The 17,130-nt window shown below is 41.9% G+C and overlaps 1 protein-coding gene across 4 annotated transcripts; it reads right to left on the bottom strand.

The window, feature by feature from the left end:
• Positions 1 to 892: 892 nt before the first annotated feature.
• On the bottom strand, positions 893 to 10,831 carry LOC117452109 (serine/threonine-protein phosphatase PGAM5, mitochondrial-like). 4 transcript variants are annotated; one of them, XM_034090586.2, is made up of 6 exons: positions 10,312 to 10,831; positions 7,732 to 7,904; positions 5,867 to 5,992; positions 5,680 to 5,768; positions 2,631 to 2,764; positions 893 to 1,112 (listed from the first exon to the last, which is right to left on the bottom strand). In XM_034090586.2, exons 1-6 carry the CDS (start codon positions 10,539 to 10,541, stop codon positions 974 to 976), a joined length of 891 nt encoding a protein of 296 aa, XP_033946477.1. In that variant the 5' UTR covers positions 10,542 to 10,831; the 3' UTR covers positions 893 to 973. The 4 variants fall into 4 exon arrangements, with proteins under 4 accessions (XP_033946477.1, XP_033946478.1, XP_071060541.1 ...); XM_034090587.1 differs by having other exon boundaries at positions 2,631 to 2,761; XM_071204440.1 differs by having other exon boundaries at positions 2,631 to 2,761; positions 5,680 to 5,775; positions 5,868 to 5,992.
• Positions 10,832 to 17,130: the final 6,299 nt, after the last annotated feature.

Genomic DNA, 17,130 nt, shown 5'->3' with positions numbered 1-17,130 from the left:
TTTGGATTTTAGCGTTTGCAGACCATTTACAGCAGGGGTGTCCAAACTTTTTTCCCCGAGGGCCACATACAGAAAATATACGAAGGGCTGGGCCACTCACTAGAGGTTTATTGCCTCGTAAGTCAGTTATAAGTTAGTCAAATCAATCAAATGTAAGTACATGATGCTTGTGAGTGTTGGCAGCTCATCCCTTAAAACAGAAGATTGATTATAATAAGGAGAAATAGGAAGGGTTTATTTCAAGCTTGTTATGGTAATAAGTCATTGGGCTTTTTTCTTATCAACTAAGATATTTTAGAAAATGTTTCCAACTTTAATCGACTGATTTTATTTGAAAAGTGGTCGTATTAACATATGAATACTACTGTGTAATATATGTTTACATTTATATTTAAGAAGTACAATATAAGACAAGCACAAGTTTCATTTGTGGCCATATTCCATTGTGGTTTTAGAATTAGCTGAGGGCCGATTCAAAATGGTCCACGGGCCGCATTTGGACACCCCTGATTTACATGAACAAAAACATATATAACGCACTACAAGAAAAAACATAATAGGGCCTCTTTAAGAAATGTGACGAACTGAGGTATTCATCATTTAACTTTATTTACTACAGCTGCACCATACAACACACGAATCCACACTCCAGCATACAGTGACAGCTGTAAAGCTAAGAGCAGGGTTTGCATTTACAACAGCTATACAAATACAACATTTTTTTGGTTTAAAAATCAGTCACTGTGTATAAATCCTCAGTTACATTCAGGCGCAGCCGTTTGATCACTTCTGCTGGCGTTCTATGGCACGGAGTAATCACGACACAGAGTGTCATTACATGATGGTAGTTCACTTACAAAACAATACATCAAAAGTAATTTTCAAGACTTAAGGAGAGAACTGAGCTTTGACCCTGCAACCAACCGACTGAAATCAGAGTCCCAGAGAAATGCGTGAGGCCGTCAGGTGCGAGTCAGTTTGTCGGGGGCATGAATCCCGAGTCCCCCAGAGTCCTGAGGGCCACCCTGCCGCTGGGCCGGATGGTGAGCCACGTGATGCTGCCGTTGTTCAAGCCCATCCGCAACCAGCCTTCAGGGGGAAACTGCAGAGCCCTGAGACAACGAGAGGAAGGGTTATATTATAGTACAAATCGTGGGTTAATCGGTCCAGTAAGTAGTCATTTGAACGACATAGAGCGGTGCAGGAATGAGTCCTAAAATCCAGAAATTAGTTAGCATTTTACCGCTTCTGAACAGATTACATAAAATACGTACGGGAATGACTACGTTGGTGAATATCTGAAGCTTTTTTCATGAACTAAATACAGCGGTTGCCAACAAGTTTCTGAATGAGACTAACGGCCGGTCCACACACAGGCATGAAAAAAATCTTTCAAAGCTTCGCCCATTCACTTGAATGGGGTGACGTAGAAGATTTTTAATCTTCGCCGAACTGCATTGTGGGGAGCGGAGCATGGCTTTGCATCAAAGTTGAGCAATGTTCAACTTTTGATGCTCCCGATGCTTTCGAAACTGGCATCAGCCAATCAAATCCCGTTTATGCAAATCCCGCCAGTACAAGCGCTAGCCAATCAAACCGCGTGCAAGCAGGGAGAGCCAGACCGCAGTTCATTTCCTCATATTCCAAACGAGAAGTTACGGTAGCAAATCACCCGGTTCTTTACGACCAGAACTATTTACCGGGATACAAACCCGGAGGAGCCAGGCATGGAGGGAGGAGGCAGAGACAGTGGGTGAAACTGGTAGGTTTTCGCCTGTTTGGGGATTTTATATCCAGTTTACTTCGTTTTAACATTGCTATTGCTTTGTATGTCGGGGGCGGGAGATTCATGTGATTGGTTGTTGGTCGCGTGAAATCGCCAAGCTTCAGACACGTCCAGCATCAAGATTTTTCAAGATTTTTTTCATGCCTGTGTGTGGACGGGCCGTAAATGTCATCACGGCGAGCATTAGCCACCTTTAGCTTAGCAGTGGTGATGCGGCTCATCAAAATGTTAACTTTTTACTTACTTAAAGTGGTGTCAATATGTGAAGATTATCTCTGAGAAAAACGTGTGTTTGCCACATACCTTATTTTCTGCAATATTTCCCAATCTACAGAAAAATACCATCTGCTTTCGGTCTTCAAAAGTCTCTGGACCACTCTATTAAAACCCTTGTCATAACAAAGTAGATATACTAAATAAACTATTTCAACCAGACGCAGAGGAAACCAATAAAAACAAAGGGCTAATATATTAAACTGGACATTTCTATTTAGAGTTCCCTTAAGAGTTTAACGAGACAAGTTCAGCACATAATCAAAAAGATATTGCTTAATAGTTTAAACTAATTTGCAAGATTTATAAAAAATGTAAAACTCATTGTGATTATTTGAGTGATATTGCAATTGCAACATAATTTACGATTAAGTGTGAACGACCCTTTTTGAACAATATTCAGATTATCATTGAAAAATGATGTTAAAATGGACATGCTTGGAAACCATTTGTGAGCTGGGCCTCAATTCTTAATTAGATATTTTCACATATTTTTGCATTTACCAAATATAACTCACTGCGATTTGGTTATTGCTGAGCGACATACGCAGAGTTCGGCTGAGAGACCAACCTGCAGACGAAGTATCGGATGACGTTGGCGTGGCACACGATGATCTCGTAGCTGTCCTCCTTCTGCTTGGTGTCGGCGCGATGGATGTAGCGCCGGAAGGCTGCCTCGATACGAGCTCCATCTTCGTGGTACTGCTGGAGGAGGGTAGAGAGGTTGAACACTGTCCTTGTCACATGACGGGGTTAATGTATGATGCTGCAGTGCATTGTGGGTAGGGTTGGGTATCGTTTGAATTTCCACGATTCTGATTCCGATTCTGATTCCGATTCTTAACGGTTCTCAATTCCGATTCATTGAGGGGCAGGGTAAAAAAAGTATACATGCTTCTTCCACCAAAAAAATTACATTTATTCGAGAAAGTTTTACACAGGTTAGTTTACAGTAATATTCACATTAATCAGTCTGTTTATATTCACTGCTATGTAACTGTAACCTGAGAACCACTGAAGCTACAACAGTCCAACTTTTAAAGGAAACCCCCCCCCCCCATTTAAAAACAGTTCTTGTTGAGAAAAACAAGCATATCTGCCGAGGCATACCGGGAAGAAATGTTTGAACATTTTAAAGCAAAATGCTTCTAGGGGGTACAACTCGAAACACCCATATGAAAAAGATTGGTTTACATTTTAATAATTAAATAAGTATGTGAGCATAACCAGTAACCCATAGCCAACAACAAATACATGTAACGTATTTTATGTTTGTTGTTCATTCATATCTTATTTTACTATTTTATTTATGCATATTTTTGTATCTCTCCAGTTTAAAACGATATGTCTGGTTTACTGTCCTATAGTTTACATTGGAATGATTTCAAACCTGTTTTATCCCAATAATTATAAAAGAGTGACTTGGAAATATGTGTTTACATAAACTGTGATCAAACCGTTTGAGACCCACTGAGATAACTTAGACTAAAGTGAACTATCTAAACACTCAGAGTCCTTTCCCTCACTGAGCTGAAGCTATCAGCCTCAGTCTGACTGGAGAGGACTCTCCTCCACATCATTGTAGAAACATCTTCTTCTTCCGTTAGAGCAGCTAGCACCAGATGCTAATAACAACAGCACCCTCCCTTTCTCCCTCGATCACTCCCACGCTCACGCGCACTGTGGCTGTGAGCTGCGGGTGCCAGATAAGCCAACATCCCCCATTTTCATCACTTGCAGCGCCCATCATACAGGGCAAATGAAAAGTGTAACCGGGATGAGAAGGGTGTTACATTTACTTAATTATGAATGTTGTTACATCAAGGCCGAACATTAGGATGAGCCCCAACGGTCAAAACATTTGTTTTCCCTCCCAGAGCTGTCAGCGCAGCGCCTCCACAGATCTGGCGCCCCAGGCCAGTGCTTCTCAAAGTGTGGTCCACTGGTGGTCCGTGAGTATATTGGTACAATTTCACATTTGAAATAAATGAATTAAAGTTTTCCGCACTCTCGCGGGAATATCTCCACAATGGAGCGAGCTTAAGTTTAACTTTTGATTGCATGGTATAGCCTAGCGCAACACCTTCATCACACATGTTGCCACTTGTTTGTACCATTTGCAGGCAATTTGTAATCTGTTCTAGAAAAACGATGTGTTTTTGGATATTTTTGGAGTTAGGTGGTCCGCGAGTGTTTTTTTATTGGTTAAGTGGTCCTTGGTGTGAAAAAGTTTGAGAAACACCGCCCTAGGCGAACATCTATAACGCCAGTGCGACGGGCCGGCCCTGGTCTCAGGTTACGCTGTAGGAAGTGTAGGTACAACGCTACATTTCCCGCCCCGCCGCAGTCATACAGTAGGCTACGGAGAGCGGCGAGAAACATTTCCTCAGGCATCGAAAAGCAGAACTGAAATTCACATTTCTAAATGATGCCGTTGGAATCGAAATGTTGGAACCGGTTCCGGTACCCAACCCTAATTGTGGGGAATGTACGAAGAGTTTTGTTGCAAACTTTATGGAAACTGTTAATGCTACTAAAGGTTTAATCAGCAGTGAACCACTTAACTGCAGCTGCACGGCCCAAAAGGAAATATTGGCGTTGAAATGAAGATTGAGAATATAATTATGTTAAAACAAGGCCTTAGTGAATATGAAATCAGAAAACCAACATCTTACCTAAATGGCTTAATATCACTGAGGTACGTTTTGCAATAAGGCTCACCAAACCCATTGCATCTTCAATCATAAAATACTATTTTACAACTGGTACAACATGTCCATTTAAACATGATTTGTGCAGGTTATGGACAAGATCAATTCAAGACTTTGTAAGACATTTTAAGACCACATGGAAGAGAGTTGAATGCTACAAAAAATGTATACTGGTAAAGGCAACTAAGCATGAGTGAGTCCCACTGCAGTCAGCATGTCGTTGTGTCCCTGAGACCATGCGCGCCATGGGAGAATCTGCCTTGGTACAAAGTAGCAGTGAAAACATGGTACGGAGTTTTCATTGATTTGGGCATTCTCTCAATAAGCAAGTGGAATGGATTTGATAGTGAAGCACTGACACAGCGCTCTACAAAGTGCAGCGAGTGGATAGACCGATGGGGGGGGGTCTAAACTAATCTTTTGAAAAAGTGGGTGGGACTTGTCCCACCCAGTCCCACCCTCATATAATGGCTGCGACGCCCATGCCTGAGACGCTTCACCCCAAATGTCTGCTGTGGGGATTGTCCACAGTGCTGAATGTATGTAAGTCGCTCTGGATAAAAGCGTCTAACAAGTGACATGTGATGTGATGAGTTGTTTGATAATAGAATAGTAATATATTACAACACTCTGAATCTAAATTGAGCTAAACTGAAATATAAATATTTTCTCCTGCCTAGCAAAAATTAAATAAATTCCGATGACCCTCTCGATAATAAATCAGTAGAATATTTATTTTAGTAGCATTCGAAAAATATTATTTAAGAAATGTTATGCCTACATTTCATAAAATTGAAAATAAGAGTGTCTGTCTGTCTGTCTCCGTGTGTGTGTGTGTGTGTGTGTGTGTGCTGTGTGTGTATGTGTGCTATATGTGTGGGTGTGTGTGCTATGTGTGTGTTCTCTCACCACAGCGTCAGGCTTCCAGTGAGTGACGGGTGGAACCGGCTCGATAGGAGCTCCCTCTCGCAGCAGATCACAGCTCACCAGGTCCACTTCTACACCCGTAACACAGAGGGAGCGAGGAGGAATGTTAGCATACGTTTGGGAAGGGACAAAACCACCGGGAGAAGCCTTGGTGAAGCCTTTCCACTACCTTCAAGGTGTTTGCTGATGATATTGGCCGTCTCCGTGGCTCTGGACATGCTGGAGTGGATCAGAACGTCATACTTGATTCCCAACGCCGCCAACCTGGAGCCCGTCAGCTCCGCCTGCTCACGACCTGGACGTGGAGACACAATATCCGTTATAACAAATGGCTGCTCTCACGGGAACAGCCAGGAACCATTTGTGTTCGACAGCTGACTTGCAAACAGAGATCACAGTGCTTAGGACAAATGGACCAATCGCTTTTCATTCTGCACTCAAACTTTTAAATTCTTGAAAGGCTTTTTAACTTGATTAGTTATTGATGTATTATGGTGATGCTCTGAACTACTTATCGTGTAAATTGGAATGATCCACATCCAGGTGTGCTTTCTTCCTGTATGTTCCTGCCTGTGTGCGTGACATAATGCTTGCAGGATTAATAAAGTTGTTGATTGATTGATTGATTGATTGATTGATTGATTGATTGATTGATTGATTGATTAGTAGTGTGCTACAGAGGATACATGCTGTTAGACTATCAGAGACAGAACACATCTAAGATATTTCTAAACATCACATGGACCGATACAGGAAAACATTCCTGCCGACTGCAAGCTCACTTGATTACAAATCTCCTCTGGCTGGAAGAGAACTGTCTGCCGAGGTGCCTCAGGGCTTCTGGGACGGGTCTGCTATCGGCTCCGAGAGTAACAACAAAACATGGAGAGGCAGCATTTAGCTATCACGCCCGACTATCTGGAACAAACGACCCAAATCGTGCACGTCCACAGAAACGCTTACTATTTTTAAATCGAGACTAAAAACACATCTCTTTGGCTGCTTTTAATTGAGATGATCATATTCGAACTACAGTATGCCTTTTAAACATGTATTGTTTACCTGTGGTGATTATTTGTATTTGATTATCTTTGCTTTGTAATGCCTGTTGTAAAATGCCATTATATATATAATGTGTTTTTTAATGTATTTATTCCTAAAAACTCTTTTAATTTGTTTTGTAAAGCACTTTGAATTGTCGCGTACAGAAAAGCGCTATATAAATAAACTTGCCTTGCTCCATTGCTTCTCCTGATAACGGGACTCAAGCTCCCAATATACATTTTACATCCAACATGTAATCATCCATTCCTTGCATAATTCCTATATATATAATATCCTGCTTTATATGTTGTTACTGTATATTTCCACATGTATATTTGTAATTATGCTTTTTTATTTTTAATTGAGATATTTACATTTTGGATTGTTTATTTCTAGTTTTTATATTTCTCTTATTCACAATGCCTTGTTTTTTTATGCTGCTGCAAAGCAAAAATGTCCCAATTTGGGATGAATAAAGTACTTCTCATCTTCTCTTATTAACTACTGAAGACCTTTTTACATTACATGACATAACATGTCACTTGTTAGACGCCTTTATCCAAAGCGACTTACATACTCAGTACTGTGGACAATCCCCACAGGAGACATTTGGGGTGCAGTGTCTCAGGGACACAACGACATGCTGACTGCAGTGGGGTTTGAACTTGCTGTCCCTGTGATTCCAAGTTCAGCGCACCAAGTTCAGCGCACTACCCCACTGAGCCACAGCCTACATTGGCTTTTGTTTCTACTTGAAATGTGTGTGTTCTGTTCTCATGTTTGTTGCTTTCAGGACTCCACGTGGCCTGTGTTTTGTGTTTATGTTGACCGTACATTTCTGCCTCATGTTGTTATTGTATTCATGTTTCTGTGGTCTTCATTTTAACTTTTGTTCTTTCTTGTGAAGCACTTCTATCTCTGTGAAAGGTGCTATAATAAATAAACGTATTATTATTATTATCATCTTATCCAAAGGTGAAGAACGAGCACCTAAAGGAGTGAGGATCCTCTCCTTGTCGCTGAGGCCGCTCAGGTTGTACTGCGAGTGTCGGATGAGGAGGATGTTCCTCGTGGCTTTGGGTTTCCCGTTGTCCTGCTCGGAGCTGGGGTCTTCAGTGGAGCTCTCCTTCTTCTTCCCATTGGTCAGTGAAGACGGGTCTCTCCTGCAGAGGAGAGAGGAGGTCATCCTGGGATTAAAGAGGCTTTGTCGGACGTGGTTAACTTGAGGGATTGTGAACTGTGTTGACATGATCTAAGATGATGAGCACCCAGGCCCGGTTCTACGGGGGTGCATAAGGGTGCATTGCACCCTCATTTGAAAAGTGAAAAGTAAAAAAATATTTAAAAGTGAAAAATATTACATTTTGCCTATTATTACTAACAATAGTAATAATAATAATAAGAAGAAGAATATAGTTGAAATAAAATAAATTGTAATTGTGGTTGAATAGCATTGTCTGCTGCATTTATTTGATCAATTTAAATGGTAAGTAACGTTATTATGTCAGGTGCGCGTGACCTGTGCCGCTGCACATTCATCATCTGCAAGGTGCTGACACAGCAGTCAGTGATGGATCAGAAAATGGTTATAACAACCAGCCCTTATCGCCAGCAGCAACACTGCATCTCCTGCAGGTAATAACAGTTCAGATCATGGGGACATTACGTTACTGTCGTGGACACTAACGTCCTCCTGCCCGACTCGCCGGCTTTGCCCGCCTCGCCCACAGAGGTGGACCAGCCACAGCCGTCTTCGTTGCCCCAAACACCGCCACCCCTCGGCGGCCCGCAAGTGCCAGAGGACCTCTGCAAAACAGAGCCTGCCAGGTATATTTAAAAAAGTTCCCAACTCGCCTGTACAGTGGGGTAAGGCGCTCATTTTGCAGCTCATGGTTTCAAAACAGAGATTGGCTGGAATATTCATGTGAAAAAGATGCCATCTTCTGCATGTAGACATTTCGGTTCAAGTAAGTCAGATGCCTTCACCACAACTGGCGCCATGCTCTTATAGGCTACGTGATAAGGGACTGGGAACGCATGATCAAGCAAAGAGCACATAGATCTCTTAATGTTGCTCTCAAAGTGCACCAGATTGATGGTTTTAACTTCAATATTTAAAAAGAAATCTTCCTGGGGGAGCATGCCCCCGGACCCCCCCAGAGGAGGTGAGGACCCTCATAGAGGGTGTTAGGTCCACTCCCCAATTATAAAAATAGCACTTTACCACTGCACCCTCTCTAATCTCAGATGCACCCTGAGTCATTTTGTTCTGGAACGGGGCCTGAATAGGACACTGAGAATTTCCAAACATGGTACTTTGAGAAGGCGATAAGCAGAATCCATTTGGAAAATGTGCCATTCACAGTTGACTAATTGGGAAAAATTGCAGCAGGAAGAATAAGGAATCTCACTATCCTACGTGTCAGAGGTGTAAAGTAACTACTGTACTTTTCGGACTATAAGCCGCGACTTTTCCCCCCCATTTTTTTTGTACAGCTAACGGCCACTAGGGAACCTCCTAAATCTATGGATTTTACAGGTAAAATTAACCACCTTTAACTCTATGGGCTCTATGACCGGTCCGCGCCCGCCACCTCTAAGCGGCGGGCTCCAGCAGGAAAAGCTGGAGGCCGGAAAAGAGTGAGACAGGTCGCGCGCCAAAGCAAAAGTGGAACCGAGAGACAGAACGAGAGCAAGACAGACGGACCATTTAGCTGCTGCGGCTTATATGCAGGTGCGCTTTATAGTCCGAAAAGTACGGTAAGTAGATTAATCAAAGTACTATATTTAAATACAGCTTCAAGGTACTCGTACTTTACTTGAGTATTTACATGTTTGGCTACGTTTTCCTTCATCTTTCCAATACTACTTTTACTTCCGTACATTTATTTACTCCAAATAAAGAACTAGTATGAATTAAAATAACTAACTACATGCATTTATTGACTTTTTTTAAACCAGATTTCTTCCCCGGTGTACTATTTCATTTTCGTTACAGTTCGTATTTTAAAGTCCCAGGTGTGTCCTGTTGGGTTTGGCTGTGGCTGGCAGGTGTCCACTTCAATCAAGTCAAATTACTTTTGGTACTTTAAAGTAACTTGTTCAGTTTCTATTTACTTTATTTGCTCTCTTTTTTGGTCACTAAAATGATTAAGTATCGGTCACTCAAACTGTATTAGAGAATACTATGTGACTCCAAACAAAGAATTATCATGAATTCAAGTAAGCCCTAGAATTACATTAAGTACATGCATGCATTGACTTGTTTAAACCAGATGACTTGTTCCTGTGTAATATGTAGTTCTTGTTTCATTTTCTGTTTCATCTCTCTTGTTTATAATGTTGATGATTTGCCAATGAGACCGAATAATCAATGCTATGCGACTCCAAATAAAGAACTAATATACATTGAATAAGCCTTTATTTAAACCAGATTCCTTTTTCCTGTGTACAATTTATTTCTTGTTTCCATTTCCTTTCTCTTTATCATTATAATGTTGAGTATCTGTCAAAGAAACTGAATTATCAATACTATGTGGAAAAACACACAGCAAATAAAGCACCACGTACTTATCCCAGTTAAAGTCCCAGGAGTGTCCGGTGGGGCTCGGCGTGTGGTTAGCAGGAGTCCACGCCGGCTGCGCAGCTCTCAGGGCGGACAGTCTGGACCAGCGACCCGCCTCTCCTCCCCGGAGATCACCGAACAATCCCCGGGAGTCTGCGGCGGCTGCAGCGAACACCAAGGCGGCAGATCCTCCAACCAGCCCGCACACAAGTTTTAAAGTCTTCCTGTAAGACATCCTGAGAGAATAGAGCAAACTGTTGCTAGCTGATTAGCTTAATCTGCGTTACCGTTACAGAAAGGTAACGCAGTCTTCTCCCTCGCTTTTGATTATTTTGTGTTTTATTTGGTCATTCCAATCCAGCAACTGAAACAAAACGCCCTTTCTGTGCCACAGTTTTAATCAGATGGCAGTTTTTTTTAAGCTATTAAACTAAAAATGATGCTGTCAGCAGCTCAAGAAAAAAGCAAAGCTAATCTAGACAGTCCAACAAGCTTCTTCTTCGTTGGTTTTATGACGGCAGCAACCAGAGTTAAGGTGCATTACCGCCACCTACTGTGCTGGAGAGTGGAGAATAATTATCTGTCCCTTTATCAATTCATAATAATAAATGAACACAAATTAATATAAACAAAGTGATAAACAAATAATACACTTTCCCTGAAAATACAATTAATAGATTCTTCTTGTTGTCATGTTTCTGTAGTATATTTCTATACATAGTTGGTGCTTAGTTAAAGTGTCTATTGTAGAGTATTCAAATATCTATCTATCTTTATTTCTTCTTCTGCCCCTCTTTCACCTTTGAGCTTCAATTACAGTTTATATTAAAGTTGGAATAACAGTACATTAAAAAAAGTTGCCTCTTTCCGCAATGACGACGACTTCCGCTTTATCTTCTCCATCCAAAACAGTGGCCTAAATCCCAACATCTGCCACTTGATGGCGCTCTTATCCCTAAATCCACAAAGCTAACTGCAGCGGAGTAACCCTGATGATTCTATAAACTTCATAAAAGATGCAACAATCAATTGGGGCAAAATGTATGAGCTTCTGAAGAAAAAAGTCTTACAAAAAAACATACATCCTAATTTCTGTACAATCTCAACTCATGCAAAAGCTTTATAGTGGCCCTGTTTTCTAACACCCATAGCCGGCGACTCTGGCATGTGTTAAGTCATACAGTTTGCAACTTAAAATATCACTTAAATACATTACTTTTAGTATACAATAACTACACCGAACTTAAGAGTGGATGTCGTCTCTTTGTAAAAGCAATTATTCCTGGGTGGCATGTGTTTGTACGCGTGGGTGTAAACCAATTCAAATTAAACTGCGAGTTTCTAAATGAAGTTTGGTGTAGCTCTCTTCCAATAAAACAACTATTTGCAGAGCAGCTCCACTGACACTAAACTGTGAGTCTTGTTAAACTTGCAGAGCTTTTTTATAATTAATTAATTAATGTGCTGCAAGATTTAAAGAGACGGTGAGCTGCGTGAATAGTATTTTTTTAAATCTGCAAAATAATTGGGTGGACGGTGACTGTGCATTAGTACGAAGTGCATGCTAATCAACATCATTGTCCGGATTTATTTTCTTGAGGACACTTGCAGGGTTTGCACAGAGGCTCCACCTTTCCAAGCGGTTCAGTGACCTCACCAGGGGGCTGGATTGTGAGGGTGGGATTTCCAGGCTTTCAGTGAGCTCTCTGTATATTCCTGCCTCTCTATCGGAGGATCTATGCGGCTTCACCGACAGCAAACACGGACCGGTTGTACCTTTTATTAGCCTCAGAAAAGCCCCACACACTGCACACTGGATCTTATTTCTCTACATGCGACTCCAATCGGAATAAATAATTGAGGAATGTGGAAATTACAGAATGCCCAACAGCGCTGGAAAGAGATTTAAACCCACCAAATACATCCCAGTATCCACTGCTGCCACTCTCCTGGTGGGATCGACCACTTTATTCTTCGTTTTCACGTAAGTTTGCATCGCTTCTTCTTCCCATTCGTTGCATGCCGGAGATTTTCCCTTACTGTGTGGGTGCCACCCACATTACACAGAAAAAGAGTGGATTTGCTGCTCGAAGTTGGGTGGATTCAGTCACTTGTGGAGAAGAAGTGATTTGATAGGAGTGTGTCTATCCCAATGGGGGTATCTGGAACTGGTTTGCAAAGAGCAGCCTTCCCTGTGCAGCCTCAGTCAGACTACTCACCCAAAGCCTTCGCTAATACCTGCAAGGCGAACTTCCAATAAGCCATGCAAGTTTAACAACGCTATAATCGTGCAGGAGACCGCAGTTTAGGCCGCAGACACACACCACACACACTTTCCATTCAAGATATGCCGCAGGCGGTTGTTGATACAATTAAAATGGTTGCATTTCGGCCAGCAGGCGGTTGTGTTTAATTCTTGCTCACTCAGCTGGGATATCAGCAGTGTCATACAACCTGTTAAAGGGCATTACAATCATTGTGAGGCTGTGGTTCCCAAAGTGGAGTCCTGCACAGCTAGGATTTCATGGCATCCACCACTATGCCTCACCTAATGATGTAGGTTTCTCTGGAGTAAACCAGGATTATGGGTAACCTGTGACCAAGCCCAACAGGTCCTTACTCACTCAAAAGCTTTATTGCAATACATTATATTATGCTTTGAACTGCAACCTTGAGGATGGAAACTCAAAACAGAAAAACTATTGATAGAACATAAGCTTCAAAGTGCTTTTTCAATTTGATTTGTTTTACCGAGGTGTGCTCGAAATATTAGTAATCAGTCACTTTAAGTAAATATTGTGACAAGCAGGTGCCATCCACACCATCTGGATGGTTGCAGTCAGCCAGCATCTTTGCCCCCTGCATCTGGTGAAAAGGGAAGCGAGTGTTATAATGTTAATACAGAGCGGCTGTAGGCAGATAGCATCAGAGCGGGATGTGTCTGGTCTGAATCATCATTCCCACATGCATTCTCCTCCAGTGCTGCTAGCCCCCAGGTGAATGCGTTGCCAGTGAAATTATCAACTCAATCTCGCATCTGCAAGGAGCCCACAGGGGGTTGGGAAATCATTTTGGAAACCTCTGACCTGGTCTGATGAGTGTTGAAACAGATCATCCGACCTTTAGCCTTTTGTAGAGATTGGTTGTCTGTCAAAAACCCCTTTGAAGAAACCTGTATCGCTGTGGACTGTATTCGCACACTAATCAACTCATTTGTGCCTCATGTGTTCCCAATGAACAGCTGTTGTTGATCTGTACTTTTAAATAATGTATTGCTGTTTGACAGAGATCCATATTAGATGCACAAGGATGGGATACTGAATGTCCTCTTCAATAAAAAAAAAGCAGGACTACGAAAATGCTTAAGCTGCTGCACCCTAAGTGGTTTTGCACACACTCGGGTCAATGACAGAGACTGAAGGAAACATATGGTGTTTGTGGGTGTAGCTGTAAAAGTGCCAGCACTCCTTGGTAGTGTCTGGGGCTTTGCATAAACACATGGACTGGTTTTCAAGTACTGGTCTCGAATAGATGTATTAGGATATCTGCTTTCTGCTTGCACATAGGAGAATTTGCTGCTTGGGGTTTAAAAAAAGTAATAATGAGTTCATCCCGCCAGCAGATGGTTCACGGGTGAGGAGTAAGACTTCACTCTGTTGCTCCTTAATTTCCCAGTAAAAGGTTTGTAGGATTGAGTCACAAATAATGGCACCTCCGGGGGGGCGGTGCACGTCCAAAGTAGGCCACGTCTCGTCATTCTCAAACACACATTAGAGGCCATTAAGGTTAACCTAGTCTAGCCTTGTTTGTGGCTCGAGAGCAAAGCTATACTTATACGCCTTCAACCATAAAACAGGGGCATGGTATCCTAATTTAATCAACCGGAATATCAAACAACAAGGGCCAAAGTAGGACCATTTTATGTGTATAAAGACTTAAAAACGAAATAAGTATATATTCATAATACCAGGGACACACATCTAGTTTTTATTCCTTGTCGGTGTGTTACATTTCTCACTAGTCTAGTGCAGCAGGCCACTTGGTGTCATGTGGGCAATGGAGGATGAAACTGAGGTCCAGCCATGGCACTCATAAACACAAGCGCGCACACACACACACACACGCACACGCACACTGTCCACGGTGTGTTACTGCGTTTAGCTTACAGTTAGTGTTTCCCACAGAGATTGAATTAGAACACATTAGTACAGATGTATTTATATCTCCACGGCATGACCAACGACTCATCACAAAATAAGATACTGATGATATATTCAGCTATTAGTCATGGTTTAGCCATCATAATATTATCCCAGCCTTATCTGGGCCGACGACGAGACTCCATTATACAGTAGCTTGGAGCTCTCCTGGTGTCTCCATGTGTCCCAGCGCTGAATACCAACGCTTTCTTTTACCTTTTTAAGTTATTCCTCACGATGGCATTATCACTGCCTCTGAGCATATGGGCAAACCATCAGTAGACATGACTGCCAGGCTGGCTAACCTCATGTGTTGCTAAGCCTAACAGTCCATGCTAAATGTCAATTGATCATATGCAATATCTTGATTGCATTCAGCAGGTGTTGCCATGTAGGGCTGGACTCGGGGTGAGGTAGTCAGCGGCTGGGTCACAATCAGCAGGCGCAGAGCGAAGCAGCACACGAGAGCAGAATCTAATCTCCAGCTTCCACATCTGTTTCCTCCTTTTCACCGTATATCCATCGACTCGGACTTCATTCAGATCCAAGTACCGAATGCATTGTGTGGCTTTTGTGCAGCACTCGGAGCTTCTTGTAGAGATTTTGAAAGCTATTTTAGTTTGGAGAGAGTGAAGTTGAGGACATATTGGAAAGAGGGGGAGTGCACTTGTTCCTGTGAGCCTACATTAACCTTCTAGCTTCTACATCTTGGTACCGATATGGCTTCCTAAATGGTTATTTATAGAGACATACTGCGGGGTAAATTAGTCTACGGAACTTCTGTGAAATATCTATTTTTGGAGAAAAAAGCAGGGCTATCTTATTTACACAGTCCAGGAACTCGCTGTTTTCTCACAGCAGGTCTGGTAGAATAACAGAAGTGTAGCATCCCTCTGGAACTCAAAACACCTCCTATTGACCAAAGGTTATTCAACACATGCTAGCTAACCAATATGGCTAACGCTAGCTAGCATTAATAGTAGCTTAGTTGAAATGAAATATCTTGAATATCTATAAAAACTAATAAAAGGCTACTTATGGAGCTATTTATACACTTTACATACCATGTCAACCATCATGTTGAATGTACATTTACTAATACCTTTTATATAACTTAATTGTCGGCCTATTTATTATATGTTGCAGAGAGCTTGATATTTTAAGACGACGGTAAAACAATTGTTAGAAGGTGGATCAATTAGCTAGCTAACAGTTCCAATCATGCACATATCTTATGTTGAAATGTTGAAGCTAAAGAAACCGAGATGTTTAAAGTACAAGAATTAGAGTATAAATGTAATAGAGTGGAAAGCCATGGTTAGCCAACATTGGGTTACTACAGACTGCCTATAGGCACAACACTGTAGCTGTACACATTAAAAAATGTTGTGGCGAATATTTCATCGATTTAGAGATAGGGTTCATTATTAAACCTTTGTGTGAGGATTCTGATTCAAATGATTAATGTGGACTATGATACGTCCCTTTAGCTTTATTTGGCCTATTAATTTACTTCCACACGTCCCCTTCTAACTCTGCTGCATCACTCCGTGTTGTTCATGTTATATTAACGGTCTGAAAGCTTAATTGAATGTTGTTTCTTCATTGATCCTAATTCCTGTGTGATTGCCGAGCTGCTGTTGCTTTCTGTTAAGGGCTTCAGTAAACAAGCTTGTAACTATTAATGCCTCGCTGCTTGGTATTAGTGTTCACGAGAGGCTTTCTGCTTCCTACTGTGTGGCATTGGTGTTTGTGAGCAAATTAATTGTTGGTTTAGTCCGTCCTGTATACGCTCCGTGTGGGATACAGCTTGTCTGCCTGTTTTTAATATTGCTCACATGACATCGGGACTGATTTGAGTCTGGTTATTTAAATGTTTGATTGAGGATATATAGCTAGGCTGGAGATGTGCCAAGGGCAAAGCATTTCTTGGAAGGAGGAAATTACCAATTCATAAGCGATGATTATGGATCTCATGAACCGACATCTATCAACGCTAGAAAATCTCACTCCCTGAAGTGAGACTACTGAGGAATTAACAGAGCTTTTGTGACATACTTTTAAAACTTTAACCTTCGAAAATTAGCTTTGCAAAGATGTCCCTCGAGGAAGCTTTATCTCCACCTCATCAGTATTCGTCTGCAACCCCTACTCGGAAACATTCGCTTATATTTTACAATTCTTCCCTCACACTGTCGCAGCATTAACTTTCCTCCCCTTCAGCTGAGGGGGGATGAGGACACGATCCTGTCCTCGTGTCACACGGAGGATAGCACTTGATTATCTTGACAGGACCAGAAGTAGCCGATATACAGACAAGCTCACCGGGGCCAAAACATATTCCCTCTGTCTGTTCAATAAATCCATGCTGTGCGGGCGCCTGGTTTGTCCAGATGGCTGCTGTTTTTATTTTGTCAGGGGATAAACCCAGGCGCAGGTTGGCATGATGTGGCTAGCTGCGTCAGATTAGATAAAGACGTCCTCTGTAGGTCCTCGGCCCTCAGCACTTTTTGAAAGTGAGGGTCTGGAGATGCACAGTGCAAGGTTGTCACTTCTGCTCTCAGATACTTGAGGTGAGAGGCAATAAGAAATTGAGCAGGGTCTTATTTCTCTTTGAGCTTATAA

The sequence above is a fragment of the Pseudochaenichthys georgianus genome, chromosome 9, assembly GCF_902827115.2.
Source record: "Pseudochaenichthys georgianus chromosome 9, fPseGeo1.2, whole genome shotgun sequence".
Lineage (NCBI taxonomy): Eukaryota > Metazoa > Chordata > Actinopteri > Perciformes > Channichthyidae > Pseudochaenichthys > Pseudochaenichthys georgianus.
The sequence above is the reverse complement of the archived record's forward strand: the minus strand, read 5'-3'. Positions and strand labels throughout refer to the sequence as shown.

Excerpts from the sequence above, each read along its gene's own strand:
- LOC117452109 (XM_071204439.1), bottom strand. The coding sequence starts at position 10,541 with ATGTCTTACAGGAAGACTTTAAAACTTGTGTGCGGGCTGGTTGGAGGA. Across the intron at positions 5,993-7,731 it reads GAGGATCCTCACTCCTTTAG|GTCGTGAGCAGGCGGAGCTG; the intron begins GTGCTCGTTCTT and ends CTCCACGTCCAG. Across the intron at positions 1,113-2,630 it reads ATCCGATACTTCGTCTGCAG|GGCTCTGCAGTTTCCCCCTG; the intron begins GTTGGTCTCTCA and ends TCGTTGTCTCAG.